The sequence below is a fragment of the Lampris incognitus genome, chromosome 19 (genome assembly GCF_029633865.1).
Source record: "Lampris incognitus isolate fLamInc1 chromosome 19, fLamInc1.hap2, whole genome shotgun sequence".
NCBI classification, from domain to species: Eukaryota; Metazoa; Chordata; class Actinopteri; order Lampriformes; family Lampridae; genus Lampris; species Lampris incognitus.
The window spans coordinates 24951315-24964394 of NC_079229.1; the positions used below are offsets into that span (position 1 = coordinate 24951315).

At 45.0% G+C, this 13080-nt stretch overlaps 1 protein-coding gene across 1 annotated transcript; it reads left to right on the top strand.

The window, feature by feature from the left end:
* The first annotated feature begins 8143 nt into the window (after window positions 1–8143).
* On the top strand, window positions 8144–12914 carry ptchd3a (patched domain containing 3a). Its single transcript, XM_056299802.1, has 4 exons — window positions 8144–8866; window positions 9849–9970; window positions 10143–10288; window positions 10898–12914. The coding sequence occupies exons 1-4, from the start codon at window positions 8147–8149 to the stop codon at window positions 12841–12843; spliced, it is 2934 nt and encodes a 977-aa protein (XP_056155777.1). The 5' UTR covers window positions 8144–8146; the 3' UTR covers window positions 12844–12914.
* The last annotated feature ends 166 nt before the right edge of the window (window positions 12915–13080 follow it).

Below are 13080 nucleotides of genomic sequence, written 5' to 3' on the forward strand. Positions count from 1 at the left end.
ATCTTTACATTATATATTAATAATTCTTATCATACATTATTATATATTATAGATATAGAATATTTATAATATATATTTCAATATATAATAATATATATGTAATATATAATACACTTAACTTTATGCATCTTACCTTTGTCAGGAGCTGCGGTCTGAAGTGGAGCTCCCGCCAAGCGTAGATCGGATCAGAGCCAGCGGGCGGCGGTGTGTGCGTGCGTGCGTGCGACTTACTTAAAGCGCGCCCGCGACATATTTAAAGCGCGCACACGACTTACTAAAGCGTGCGTGCAAGTTACTAAATTGAGCGTGCGACTAAATAATGCGAGCTAAAAAAAAAAACTCCACGTCACCTCCCGGGCTCCGTAGTGCGACACTGCTTCATATTTCATTCTTTTCTGATCGCCTCTCCTTGTAGTACTGTCTACTTCATCATTCAATCTGATATTAATCAGCCAATTAGCAGACTAACTACTTAAGCCGATGCAACGTTAGCAATTCCGATGCCACACTTGTGGGATGTGGGCTGGTTAGCGAGAGCTTAGCTATTTCATAGGCTAGTCCTTGAACGACCGCTTCGCCGATTTTCAACCTTATCTCTAAGCCGCGATGTATCTGATTGGCGGAGCTCGCTGCTACCATGGAAATGTTTACCGCACCCGCGAACGTCGTGTTGGCTAGCGAGTTGAGTAACGTACCTAGCTAGCTGCTTATCCTATGCAGATGTGACTAACAACACTGACACCCCTACGTGACTGTAACTGGATCACTATTTCATATTTATTAAAACGAGTAATGAAATTACCTTCTCTGATCCTCTGGTTCTTCGCCGACACACTCGTTGGGAATCGGTGGCACCAGCATTGATGGACGCCCGGGGTGGTGATTGCAGTCAAGAGTAAAGCGCTGTTGATGACAATGTTGCATGGTTTTCATTGTTTATATTATCCAAAGTTACAGCAAAATGTCTTTATTTTTTCTATTCGGTATCTCTTCATATATTTGAAAATATATGCATATGAAATCATTTCTCAATTAAAAAAGAAGCTTATTTAGGGGTTGTGGGTAAGCGTTATCTCGCAATGCATCCTGGTACATGTAGGCTTTGCAGTCACGGCTCCGCGACCAGGATCTTGCCATCAACACTGATTGGGCAGCCACATAAAACCGGTGAGATTTCGCTTTAAGCTGTGTTGTTATGTTTGCCAGTGAATTAACATAGTTATCCAACACGAGCGTCTTTTGTTTGAGATTTTAATCATTAAATAAACGCACAGTGTTGTAGCTAGCATCCTTTGAGGCTCACCTGACAGGCAGCCCCTTCACCGCTAGCTGGCCCCCGGCAACCTCATCCGTTTGAAAAGACTGAAATTAAGCAACAATTCCTGTCCGCGTTATTATGGCTAAATCGTTGGTGGTGAATAAATCCGTCGGGAAAATTTAATACGAACAAGAACACGAATAAAGTTCAAATTTCAGTCCGCCCCAAAATGGAAGTCTGACGGGAACTTGACCTGTCGCCTGCCACGTCCCTCAGGCGCCTCTTATAGAAAAGTGGGCCAACCAAATTGAAAATAGCCATAGCCTGTACAGGTGTAATGGTTGAAAGTGCCCACCTCATTTGATCGTGATTTATATTTCTAAATGCTCTGTGTGCTGGTTTATTTTCAGAATTTTGTAACCGCTTTCTTTCCCCTCTCATTTCACCGCTCGTCAACGGACGACGTTAACTACCCAGGAAGTGACGACATGTGTTCGTTTGCAAAGTGGCTCCGCTCCACTTCCGGAGCTCCAGAGTTCTCTGTGGTTAGTTGGATGTGGTTTTATGGAGACGATTTTAGGTGGCGACTGTTTTCACCCTCATCCCAAAGTCGTGTTTGCAGTTAAGGGTAGCACAACATCTTCTCGATAGAGCACCGGCCCGTACAGCGTGCGTACATTTAGCCAAAATGTACTGCAGCGAATTCGGAGGGCAGTCCGGCCGAGCTCGGACATCCGGAGGGAACTTGGAGTAGAGCCGCTGCTCCTTCCCATCGAAAGGAGCCAGTTGAGATGGTTCGGGCATCCGATTAGGATGCCTCCTGGGCGCCTTCCTTTGGAGGTTTACCGGGCACGGCCAACTAGGCGGAGACCCCGGGTAGACCCAGAACTCGCTGGAGGACTACATGTCCAATCTGGCCTGGGAACGCCTTAGGATCCCCCAGGAGGAGCTGGAGAGCGTTGCTGGGGAGAGGCACTCTGGAGTGCCCTACTTGGCTTGGTGCCACCCCGGAAAACGGCAGAAGATGAGATGAGATAACTGAATCATCCGAGGAATTTGAACCGTACGCAATGGATTTTTTGGACTATATCATTCATTGCTGCAATAGCAGTGGGGGTAATTATTAATGTTTTTATTGGCAATGGCTTATCTGTACGTTATCTTGTGTGGACATAATTCACCATAATAGGTTCTGGTCGCTTATTTCCGGGTTGACAAGGTGAACTACGGCGATGATTGGTTGGAGCAGCGCCATGTTGCTGGGGCTGTTGATTTGTAGAGAAAATAAAAGACACACGCGTTGGTGTAGTCAGTGAGAAATTGTCCGAATATACTTTCCCGCAATTTCCACATTGGTGACCCCGACGTTTGTCTGCTGGACGTTCCCAGAGACAGCTCTTCATGAACATGACGACTAATGCGGTCTCTCTCAAGCTGCCGGAGTTCTGGGAGTCGTACGCCTCGGCTTGGTTTGCCCAGACAGAAGCGCGGTTCGCATTGCGGGAAATCACCGAGGACGACACAAAATACTACTGTGTGGTGTCGGCTCTCGGCGGTTCAACAGCAACCAGAATGGCGAGCCTCCTCAACAATCCTCCGCAGCGGGATAAATACGAGACACTCAAGGCTCACCTGTTGAAAACTTTTGAACTTTGTGACGCAGAGCGGGCCAGCCGACTCTTCTCTCTACAAGGCCTCGGTGACAGTAGGCCGTCTGAACTTATGGACAGGATGCTGGATCTCCTGGGAGAGCACAAGCCCGACTTCCTCTTCATCCAACTGTTTCTGCGTCAGCTGCCTTCTCAGGTACGGGCTGCTTTAGCCAACACCGCCATCACTGACTGTCGTGCTCTGGCCGAGGAGGCTGATAAGTTTTTCCTGGCTGGTCAACAGCACTGCGCGGCCGCGTTTTTTCCTGTCCAAACATTTTCACCGCTGCCTGGAGACACAACAGTCGCCGCCGCAGCAACAGCTCCTCAACGGCGGCAGGACCACGGCATGTGTTTTTACCATGCAAAGTTTGGACCCAAGGCCAAGCGGTGCCGATCTCCATGCAGTTTCAGCGCGGTCCCTTTAAATCCATTCAATGAGAGATCATACTAGTATGATTCCTCACTGAAGGGGGCTATTCTTGATACACATTTTTGCTCAGGCATATATTTGGCTATACCTTATGCTAGATATGTTAAAGGAGAATACATGAGAAAATAGCCTTTTTGGCACTGAGCCACAACATTAAAATGAATTTCATTATTTACACGGGTTAATGGATTTGATATAGGAGTTGTTATTACCTTGCTGACGTTCTCAGCAGTCTTTGATGTTTAATGGAGTTAGTGATGGTGTCTATTAACACAAGAGGTTTACATGACTTGGTAAAGAGGAAAGCTGTTTTCTTGTTTTGCAAAGAGGTTAAAGCTGATCTGATCTTTTTACAGGAATGTCATTCATGCCCAGATTATTTGAAACTTTGGAAGAATCAGTGGGGCAATGAGATTTGGCTGCCACATGGCTCAAACCATTCTGCTGGGGTAGCCGTCCTCAAAGATAGGTTTAAAGGGAAAATTTTAGAATCAAGGAGTGATTCAAAAGGCCACTGGATTTTGGTTGTCATTGAAATAGCAGGAAATCCGTTTGTACTAAGTAATGTTTATGGTCATAATTTTCCTGCATTGAACATTATATTACTTGAAGAATTGGAGAAACTACTTAAATCTCTTCTAGAGAAATATCCCTTGGCTAAACTTATATTAGGGGGTGATTTTAATATGGTTTGGTCCAATATCGCTGACCACTATCTGTCACGGACAATGAATTCTGAATAGGTTGAACGTTTTGGACATTTGGAGGTACCAAAAGGCAAAAGATGGACAATTCACTTGGGCAAACAAAGACTTCACTATTCAGTCAAGAATTGGTTTGTGGCTGATCTCAACACAGCTTGAACCTAATGTAAGTGAGGTAGAAAATTCTCCTGCTATTATGACAGACCACAAAGTAGTGAAACTAAGACTGAATCTCAATAATAACTGTAACAATAGAAGTAATGTGGGTTATTGGAAGCTTAATAGCTCACTCCTAAAAAGTGAACAGCGGGTATCAGATATCGATAATCTTATTGAAAAGTTTTGGAATATGGCTGTAGTAAGTAATGAATATGGAAAGTATTGGGAAATTTTAAAATATGAAATTAGAAAGTTGGCCGCTTTATATGGCAAACAAATGCATATGTGACGAGATCCAGAATAGAAAAAATAAAGATATTTCTGCTCTAATGTTGGATCATAATACAAACAATGAAAACCATGCTATCACGTTAGTAAAATTACAGCAGGAACTGGATGAAATCTATGTGGGGAGGGCAAGAGGGGCCTTTGTGCACTCTCGATGGAAATGGTTAGAGGAGGGCAAAAAGAACAGGTATTTCTTTAATTTAGAAAGATGAAATGCAGAAATAAACTTAATAACAAGACTAAAAATTGGAGACACAATCAAATGCAGAAATAAACTTAATAACAAGACTAAAAATTGGAGACACAATTTGTGACGATAGTAATGTTATTGGGTTGCCCGGTTTGGCACCCCATCTGACCTGTCCTCGGACCGGGGATCACAGTCTGAGCTCTGGAACTTAGTCGCAGAGAGCATAGGGGTGAAGCTCCACCGCACCACCGCGTACCACCCGCAGGCCAACAGGTTGTACGAGCAGTTTCATCGCTCTATGAAGGCTTGCTGTTCGGGCCAGCCTCAAGGATAGCAGCTGGGTCGACAGGCCTCCGTGGGTTATGCTGGGCATCAGGAACGCCCCTAAGGAGGGCCTCCAGTCCTCGTCCGCTGAACTGGTTTACAGACAGCCGCTGCGGGTCCCAGGGGACTTCATCCCCAACACCACGGTTCCCTGGTCTGCAGCCCATCAACGGACCACGCTCCTGGTTAATTCCAGAGCTTTCACACCGGTCCCCACTTCGCAACACAGCCTCCCACAGTCTCACATTCCCGGAAGTCTGCAGTCGGCGGAATACATTTTCATCCACCATGACGCCCACCGCGGACCCCTGCAGCCTCCCTATGATGGACCATTCCGAGTCCTGGAGACCGGGAACAATCACTTTGTGGTGGAAGTCGGCAACAAGCCAGAGCGTATTTCAGTGGATCGCCTCAAACCAGCTAGCCTGGACTTGGACCGACCTGTTGGACTTGCCCAGCCCCCAAGGCGGGGGCGCCCTCCTACCCTGCCCCCAACCCCCACCAAGGCCCCGAAAGTTCCTCCACCCCCCACCCTACCCCCATGCCGCCACGGGGTCCCTAAGGCCTCTCCTGTGGTCCCCCGGCCTCTGCACCTGTTCGGCGAAGCCGTTGCGGCCGGGCCATCCGCCCCCCTCTACGTTGACTTTTTCCCTTATGGTGAATGCTGGGGGGACGTATGTAGCAGACTCTATGGACATAATTCACTATAATAGGTTCTGCTCGCTTTAAGTGAAAGTGTTGCCGAGTTGACAGGGTGAGCTACAGCGATGATTGGTTGGCGCAGCGCCATGTTGCTGGGGCTGTTGGTTTGTAGAGAAAATAAAAGACACACGGGTTGGTGTAGTCAATGAGAGAAATTGTCCGTCTCTCCTGCAATTTCCACAATATCCTGCTTATTTACATATTCGAAATAAATCATCATTCATTCATTTATTCAAACCACAAGCCACATCCCTGTACAGACATATCAAGAACCCTGTTTGCTTATTCACTTTTTGTTCGTTTTGGTTTTCACTATAACTTGTAAGTTCTTGTGGGTGGGATTTTTGGTAAATTAATATTAAATAAATGAAATAAAGTAGATAGTAAAATAAGCAATTCATAGTTTCTAAATGGTTTTTGTGATATATTTGAAGTAACTGTTAATAGCCCAAACCTATTGTTTTGTTTTAAACTTAAAGAAATCGTTCTCTTAGTAAAACAAATACCTGTATTTGTCGTATTTACAATGATTTGATTTGTCAGTTGTTCATTAATTTGTCAATATATCATTTCAAAGAAACCAATGTGAAATGTTTGCAGCATTTTTGAATGGTCTTTGATAATAGATGTCCATGTCAGGACTTCTTCCATCGGCAGGGGAAGAGATGTGGTGGCAATAATCACGTAATGATGCCTCATCTGAATGCCTGTCTGGAGTTGTAATTTTGGGAAGTTGTATTAAGTGCTGTGTATTTACATACCTTGCGAGCCAAACCTGTTTGAAAATCCGAGTACAACAACGAGTAAGCCTGCCTCTTTGTTTGCAATAGTGAAATGAAGTTTAAGATTAGTACTACTATTACTTGTCTTAATAGTAGGATAGTTAGATATCCAATGTCAATGGAAAAAAGGACCCTCCCCCACGCATTAAGGGTAAATATATTGTATATTGTGTATGTCTTGTGCAGTAAGTAGTATTTTCTTTTTTCAATTAGTATTTTGAAAAACGTCTGATTAAAATATATCCACTACTTTGTGACGTGGGGGTAAAATCAACTGCAACCATCACTGTCGCAAAATGGCGCACAGAATGATCTACTCACGAGATCCATGAAATAGTATGTGCACTATTTACCAGTTGCAGAGCCATCCATCCATACGATAGGTCGTTCTTGTAAACGATACTGATGTGCCTTTAAGAGGACCACGCCCACCTACAGCCTCCATGTGCTGGCGAACTGCCCAGCCTTCTGAAGCGCTCCGCCAATACGTCGCTACCTAAAGGCACTTATATATAAAAAAAACACGCACACAGTACGAAATAGGTTCTTGTTTTTGACCCGCACTTCCAACTACAGTGGAGTAACTGACAGATAAACTCCACCTTGCTGCCAGTTTCAAAAGCACAGACAAAGAAGATGAAAAAGCATGTGAAGCAGCAGCCAAGAAGGCTTGATTGGACATACAACAGCAACCAGGATGGAGAAGCCCTCCTTATGTTTTTTTGTTGTTGCTCCTTTACATTTGAATCGGTCAATGGCACGTTTACCGTTATTATTGGTATACAAAATACCAGAAGAGGACTGAGAGGCCCTACTTGGGCCCACTGTATTGTGTATTGTGTAAAAGCACAAAGCGGAATGAACAGACTGCCAAGTCACGTTGCTCCCATAATTAGTCCTTCAGCTGCAGTTTAGTGTCATAACTGAATTACCTACATTTTTGACATGAATGAAGGTTTCTCTGGTGACTGCTGATGTGACCAGTCCTGTCTTCCCATTGCAGTTGCGTGGTTTGTGAAGGCACGATAACACATTGGGGATGCGCTCGAGCCACGCGCAAACTCTTATCTATAACAGCCGAAAACCTAGATTTCACACCAAGTAGCACATAGAGATGTAGCTCTGTTTCTCATTTGTGGCAGCAAAATGTGTATTTTTATTTGAGATGGCCGAAATGTGAATTTTCTCGTCAAAAAATTAAACTGTCCGACAAGTCGCCACGCGGACTATAGCGAGTCCAGTCAACCACAGGTGATGATGAGGATGTTATAGTTATTGACGATGCAAATGTGTGGAATTACCAGTTGTGCGGTTGTTAGTTTTTCCATTACCCTAATGATGACGGCAACAAATGGGAGACCTCCAAACCCACAATTAAGGCCATTCTTACCAGTTCCCAAAAGCGGCCGCTCTAGGCTGGTTCCATTATTTTATGAGCAAGTGCGTCAAATGTTAATACCCTGCTAGTTTTAGTATTGGTGAACGCTGCCATGGGGGTGCTCATAGACAGCAGACCTTGTTATAAGTCGCCGAATGTATAAAAACGAAGGAGCGTAAACTTCGCTTCATTATTTATTGACGTTAATTGATCCTAATGTGGGCTACATAACAGCGCGACCGAGTATTATCTCTGCCCTCTCCGCTCTCTCTCCCGACCATGGCTGGGAGCCGCACCGACTGCGTGGAGAGGCCCTTCTCCGCCGGATATCGGAGGTTCGGCCGTTTCGTGGCGACGCATCCTTGGCGCTTCTTCATCGCGCCCCTGTTTGTCTCCACCGTGCTGGGCTCTGGCTTTTACCTGCTGGAGGACCGGGAAGCCAACGACATCGAGGAGCAGTTCACGCCGACCAACGGACCCGCGAAACTGGAGCGGCAGTTTGTGCGGGAGAACTTCCCCCCGAATGACTCCGCGTTTTCCGTGCGGAGGCTGCACACGGACGGCGTGTACGCGTCTTTCATCGCCGTGTCGACAGCCCCCACCATCTTTACCCACGCAGCTGTCAAAGAGATACTGACTTTAGACAGCAAGATCCGCCGGATCAACGTCTCCACCGGCAACGAGCAGCTCACTTTTGACGGGCTGTGCGCCAGAAAGTATAACAAGTGCATCCCAAATAAGATCATAGACGTCGTGAAGCATTACGGCAACAAGATTGAGGAGGCTGAGCTGACGTTTCCCTTCGTTCATTTGGGCTTCGCCCGTATTTTTCTCGGATACTCCGTCGGCGGCGTCAACGTGAGCTCCGCTGTGCTAAAGAGCGCTAAAGCCTTAAGACTGTTTTATTTCCTGAAGGGGGGCAACCGCTCCGTCACAGACCAGTGGCTGAACGAGTTCCTCAGAGTTTTCCCGTCTAATCTTTCCTTGAATTTCATCAAGGTAAGACAGCGTCCTACTCAAGTGTTATGTCCGGTGCCATGTCCATCCATCCATCATCATCATCATCATCATCATCATCATCATCTTATTATTATTATTATTATTATTATTCCTCCTCGGTTATTGATTCATTTCAATCATAAAAGTGCCTGTCAAAATAGGTGATCCCAAAATGGATTGAAATAGACCCTATAGGTTGTAAAATAGATTCTTGCCTTGTGATTGTATACTATAAATCATATCAAATACTTGTGTGAGCCAATATATTTATGCCTTGGATGACTGCTTTACCAACATAATTCAAACATCTACTGTTGGTTGCTTACTACAAATGCTGCTCGTGAATACGTGCCATGCTGCAGGAAAATGTCTTGTGTTATAAATGTCCTATCATGTCTCCTTATCTTACCAAATGGCTGAATTGATTAGAGAGAGAAACAGAAGGAGGTGGTGTGTGTGTGTGTGTGTGTGTGTGTGTGTGTGTGTGTGTGTGTGTGAGAGGGGTGTATGACTACAAACGTGGCTCACGTTTGAAAAGTGATGACTGAGATCCGTGGGCTGTGAAGCATGTCTAATCATTCGATGAATGGCTCTACAGCTCCTATCCATGCCTTTGAATTGCCAGCACAAGTAAGGGGTCTCCAGTGCATGAGCATGGCTCATTCAGAGGGGCCAAGTCTTGCATAAGTCAGCACACACATTGTCCATTCTCAGTTAAAGGGGGGCACCTGGCTGTCTGCCATGCATGGAGACTGAGGCTGGTCCAACCAGGGTTCGAGAGCCTGCAATCTTGCAATTCATCTTTTAATCCGCTGCAATTCAAAAGAGATTATAACCATACCTTTTAGCATGGCCATATGGTCTTATCACAAAGTAGATACAGTTGCCGGTGCATCATCGCCCCTCGCCTCAATGCTATGTTTTATAACACGAATACGATCTGTTCAGATCATATACTGATTATGCGTGCTTGCCCTCACAGGTCACCCATTCTACATCGCTGTCTAGACAGGTGGAGTTTGAGGCCAATACAAAGGATGTTATCCCCCTGTTTTCCATTACATATGTCATTGCCATAGTCTTTGCTATCCTGTCATGTTTGAGGTATGTATAAAATGCTCTCAAGTACGCAGAAATCTATTAAAGTCCAATTGACTGATTTCAGCACGTCATTAGTTTCACAGTCAAAATTTCTCCTGGTTTGATGTGGCCATTTTGAACGATTGGCTGTGGAGATGTCAGAATGTAAATATTTCATTTCTCATTCATTTTGAAGGTTTGACTGTGTGAGGAATAAAGTTTGGGTGGCTACCTTTGGTGTACTTTCTGCTGGATTGGCTGTGTTGTCCTCCTTTGGGATGATGCTCTACATCGGGGTGCCCTTTGTCATGACTGTGGCTAATTCTCCATTCTTGATATTAGGTATGTATTGGGATGACAATGTATCATGCAATGTACAATATACAATATTTAGACAATATATTCAAAATACAATACAACGACAACAGCAGCAGCAACAAAAAGATCGGGGGCAGGGAAGGTAATATGATAACAACAACAACAACAACATAATAATGGGCAGCATGGTGGCCCAGTGGTTAGTGCTGTCGCCTCACAGCAAGAAGGTCCTGGGTTCGAACCCGAGGGTTGTCCAACCTTGGGGGTTATCCATCCCAGGTCGTCCTCTGTGTGGAGTTTGCATGTTCTCCCTGTGTCTGCAGTGGGTTTTCTCCGGGTGTGCCGGTTTCCCCTACCATCAAAAAAGACATACATGTTTGGTTAATACTCCTTCCTGTCTGTGCCCTTGACCGAGGCATGGAAAGACAAACTGGAGTTGGTCCCCGGATGCTACACAGTGGCTGCCCACTGCTCCTAGCTACACAGCTAGGATGGGTCAAATGCAGAGAAAGAATATCCCCATGGGGAATAATAAAGTAATAAAAAAATAAAGGTTGGTATAGTGATTAGAGAACACTGGAATTATAAGTGATAACTATCAACTGTTTATTTGGAATTGTTTTTCTCTCCCAGGTATTGGTGTTGATGACATGTTTATATTGATATCATGCTGGCAGCAGACAAATGTCCATGACAGAGTGGAGGACCGCCTGGCAGACACCTACAAAGAGGCAGCTATCTCCATCACCATCACCACTCTGACAGACGTAATGGCTTTCTACATTGGGCTGATGACGCCGTTTCGCTCAGTGCAGTCCTTCTGCCTTTACTCCAGCACGGCCATCCTCTTCTGCTACATCTACAGCATAACTTTCTTTGGGGCCTTCCTGGTGCTGAACGGAAGGCGCGAAAACGCCAACAAACACTGGCTGACCTGTAAGGAGGCCCCCCGCGACTGCCCCGTCGATCGCTCCAAGTGCTACCAACTGTGCTGCGTTGGAGGGGCTTATGACCGCCACTCCGGAGCTGAGGAGGTGCAGCCCATGAATCACTTCTTTAAGAAGTACTATGGCCCCTTTCTGACCAAGCCCTGGACAAAGTTGTGTGTTATCCTGTTGTACGCCATGTACCTGGCCATTAGTATTAATGGGTGCTTCCAGATCCAGGAGGGGATAGATCTTCGTAATTTGGCGGCAGACGATTCATATGTGGTGAGGTATTATGATAACGAAAAGGCCTATTTTTCTGAATATGGCCCAAATATTATGGTGGTTGTAAGGGGCGAGTTCCCATACTGGGATGAGAAGAATATGTCTGATCTTGAATCATGTGTTGAAGATTTCAAAAACCTATCTTTCGTTGATAAGGACATTTTTACATCCTGGCTAAAATCATACAAATTCTATTGCCGCCACACAAACTTGAATTTGAGCTCCGAGCATGTTTTCAAGACAAACCTCGTCTCTTTTTTACGGTTCTACTCTGACTTCAAGCAAGACGTAAACTTCACCAACAATTCGATCCACGCATCGCGATTCTTCATCCAGACCCTCAATATTTCCACGGCTCTCGATGAGATGAATATGCTGAACAAACTTCGAGATACTGCAAAGAAGTGCCCTGCACCCCTGCTGGTCTATCACCCCACATTCATTTACCACGATCAGTATGCCGTGATTGTGAGTAACACCATCCAAAATATTGCAGTCACCACGGCCGTCATGCTTTTCATCTCCCTTCTGCTGATCCCAAACCCGCTCTGCTCACTGTGGGTGACCTTCTCAATTGGCTCTGTAATAGTGGGCGTCACAGGTTTCATGGCTCTGTGGGATGTCAATCTCGACACTATATCCATGATCATCCTGGTGGTTTGCATCGGGTTCTCCGTGGATTTCTCAGCGCACATTTCATATGCCTTTGTCTCAAACCAAAAGTTGAGTGCCAACGAGAAGGCCGTGGAGGCCCTGTTCCACCTGGGCTATCCCATAGTTCAAGGCGCCATGTCAACTCTGCTAGGTGTTGTGGTGCTGTCTGCCTCCAAAAACTACATCTTCAGAACCTTCTTCAAAATCATGTTCCTGGTCATTTTCTTTGGACTAATTCATGGTGTGATGTTCATTCCGGTCTTTCTGACCTTCTTTGACATTTCTAACAGAAGCTCAAGCAAGGGTGGGTCGAAGGAGAAAAGAAAAGCTGAAGATCAGCCTTTAGGGAAATTCCAGCCTAAGATCAGGCAAGACAAAGCCATTGAACTAGAGAAACAGCTGTATGATAATCACACATTTCTGCCAGATAATCATCAGATCTGCCCGACTCAGACTTGCACATCAGTCTGGACTCTAACTGGCAACACCCAGAGCACTCAGATGTGCATGGCCAGTACAGTTCCCATGTTCAGGATCGATTGTCAAAACTATGAGATTCAGATGTACACCCCCTATAAAAATGTCCAATTACAAGTCGTTACAAGCCAAAACCTGGATCAACATAATAGAAATCATGTGATAGGTAATAGCCAGTCTCTGAGTACTGAGAATAATACTCCAGCTGTCAACTGTTCAAATTTTGCAAATCCATGAACCAACCGTTCATGTGATCTTGTATGTACCATTGTTCATATGTGGCTGCTAAATTACAAAAATGTACATCATTACAGCGATTATATGTCACAATATTTCATGGATTTCATCGTCATTGTATTTTTGTGCACACTCTTACGAACACACATTTAATATTTCAGACATAGATTTTAGGTTGCTGTACATTTTGATGAATCTCTAACATCCTTATCCATTCAAACATTTATTCAATAACAG

Coding starts and splice junctions, on each gene's coding strand:
- ptchd3a (XM_056299802.1), top strand. CDS start 8,147: ATGGCTGGGAGCCGCACCGACTGCGTGGAGAGGCCCTTCTCCGCCGGA. Junction 8,867..9,848: donor TTTCCTTGAATTTCATCAAG/GTAAGACAGCGT, acceptor TTGCCCTCACAG/GTCACCCATTCTACATCGCT. Junction 9,971..10,142: donor GCTATCCTGTCATGTTTGAG/GTATGTATAAAA, acceptor TTCATTTTGAAG/GTTTGACTGTGTGAGGAATA.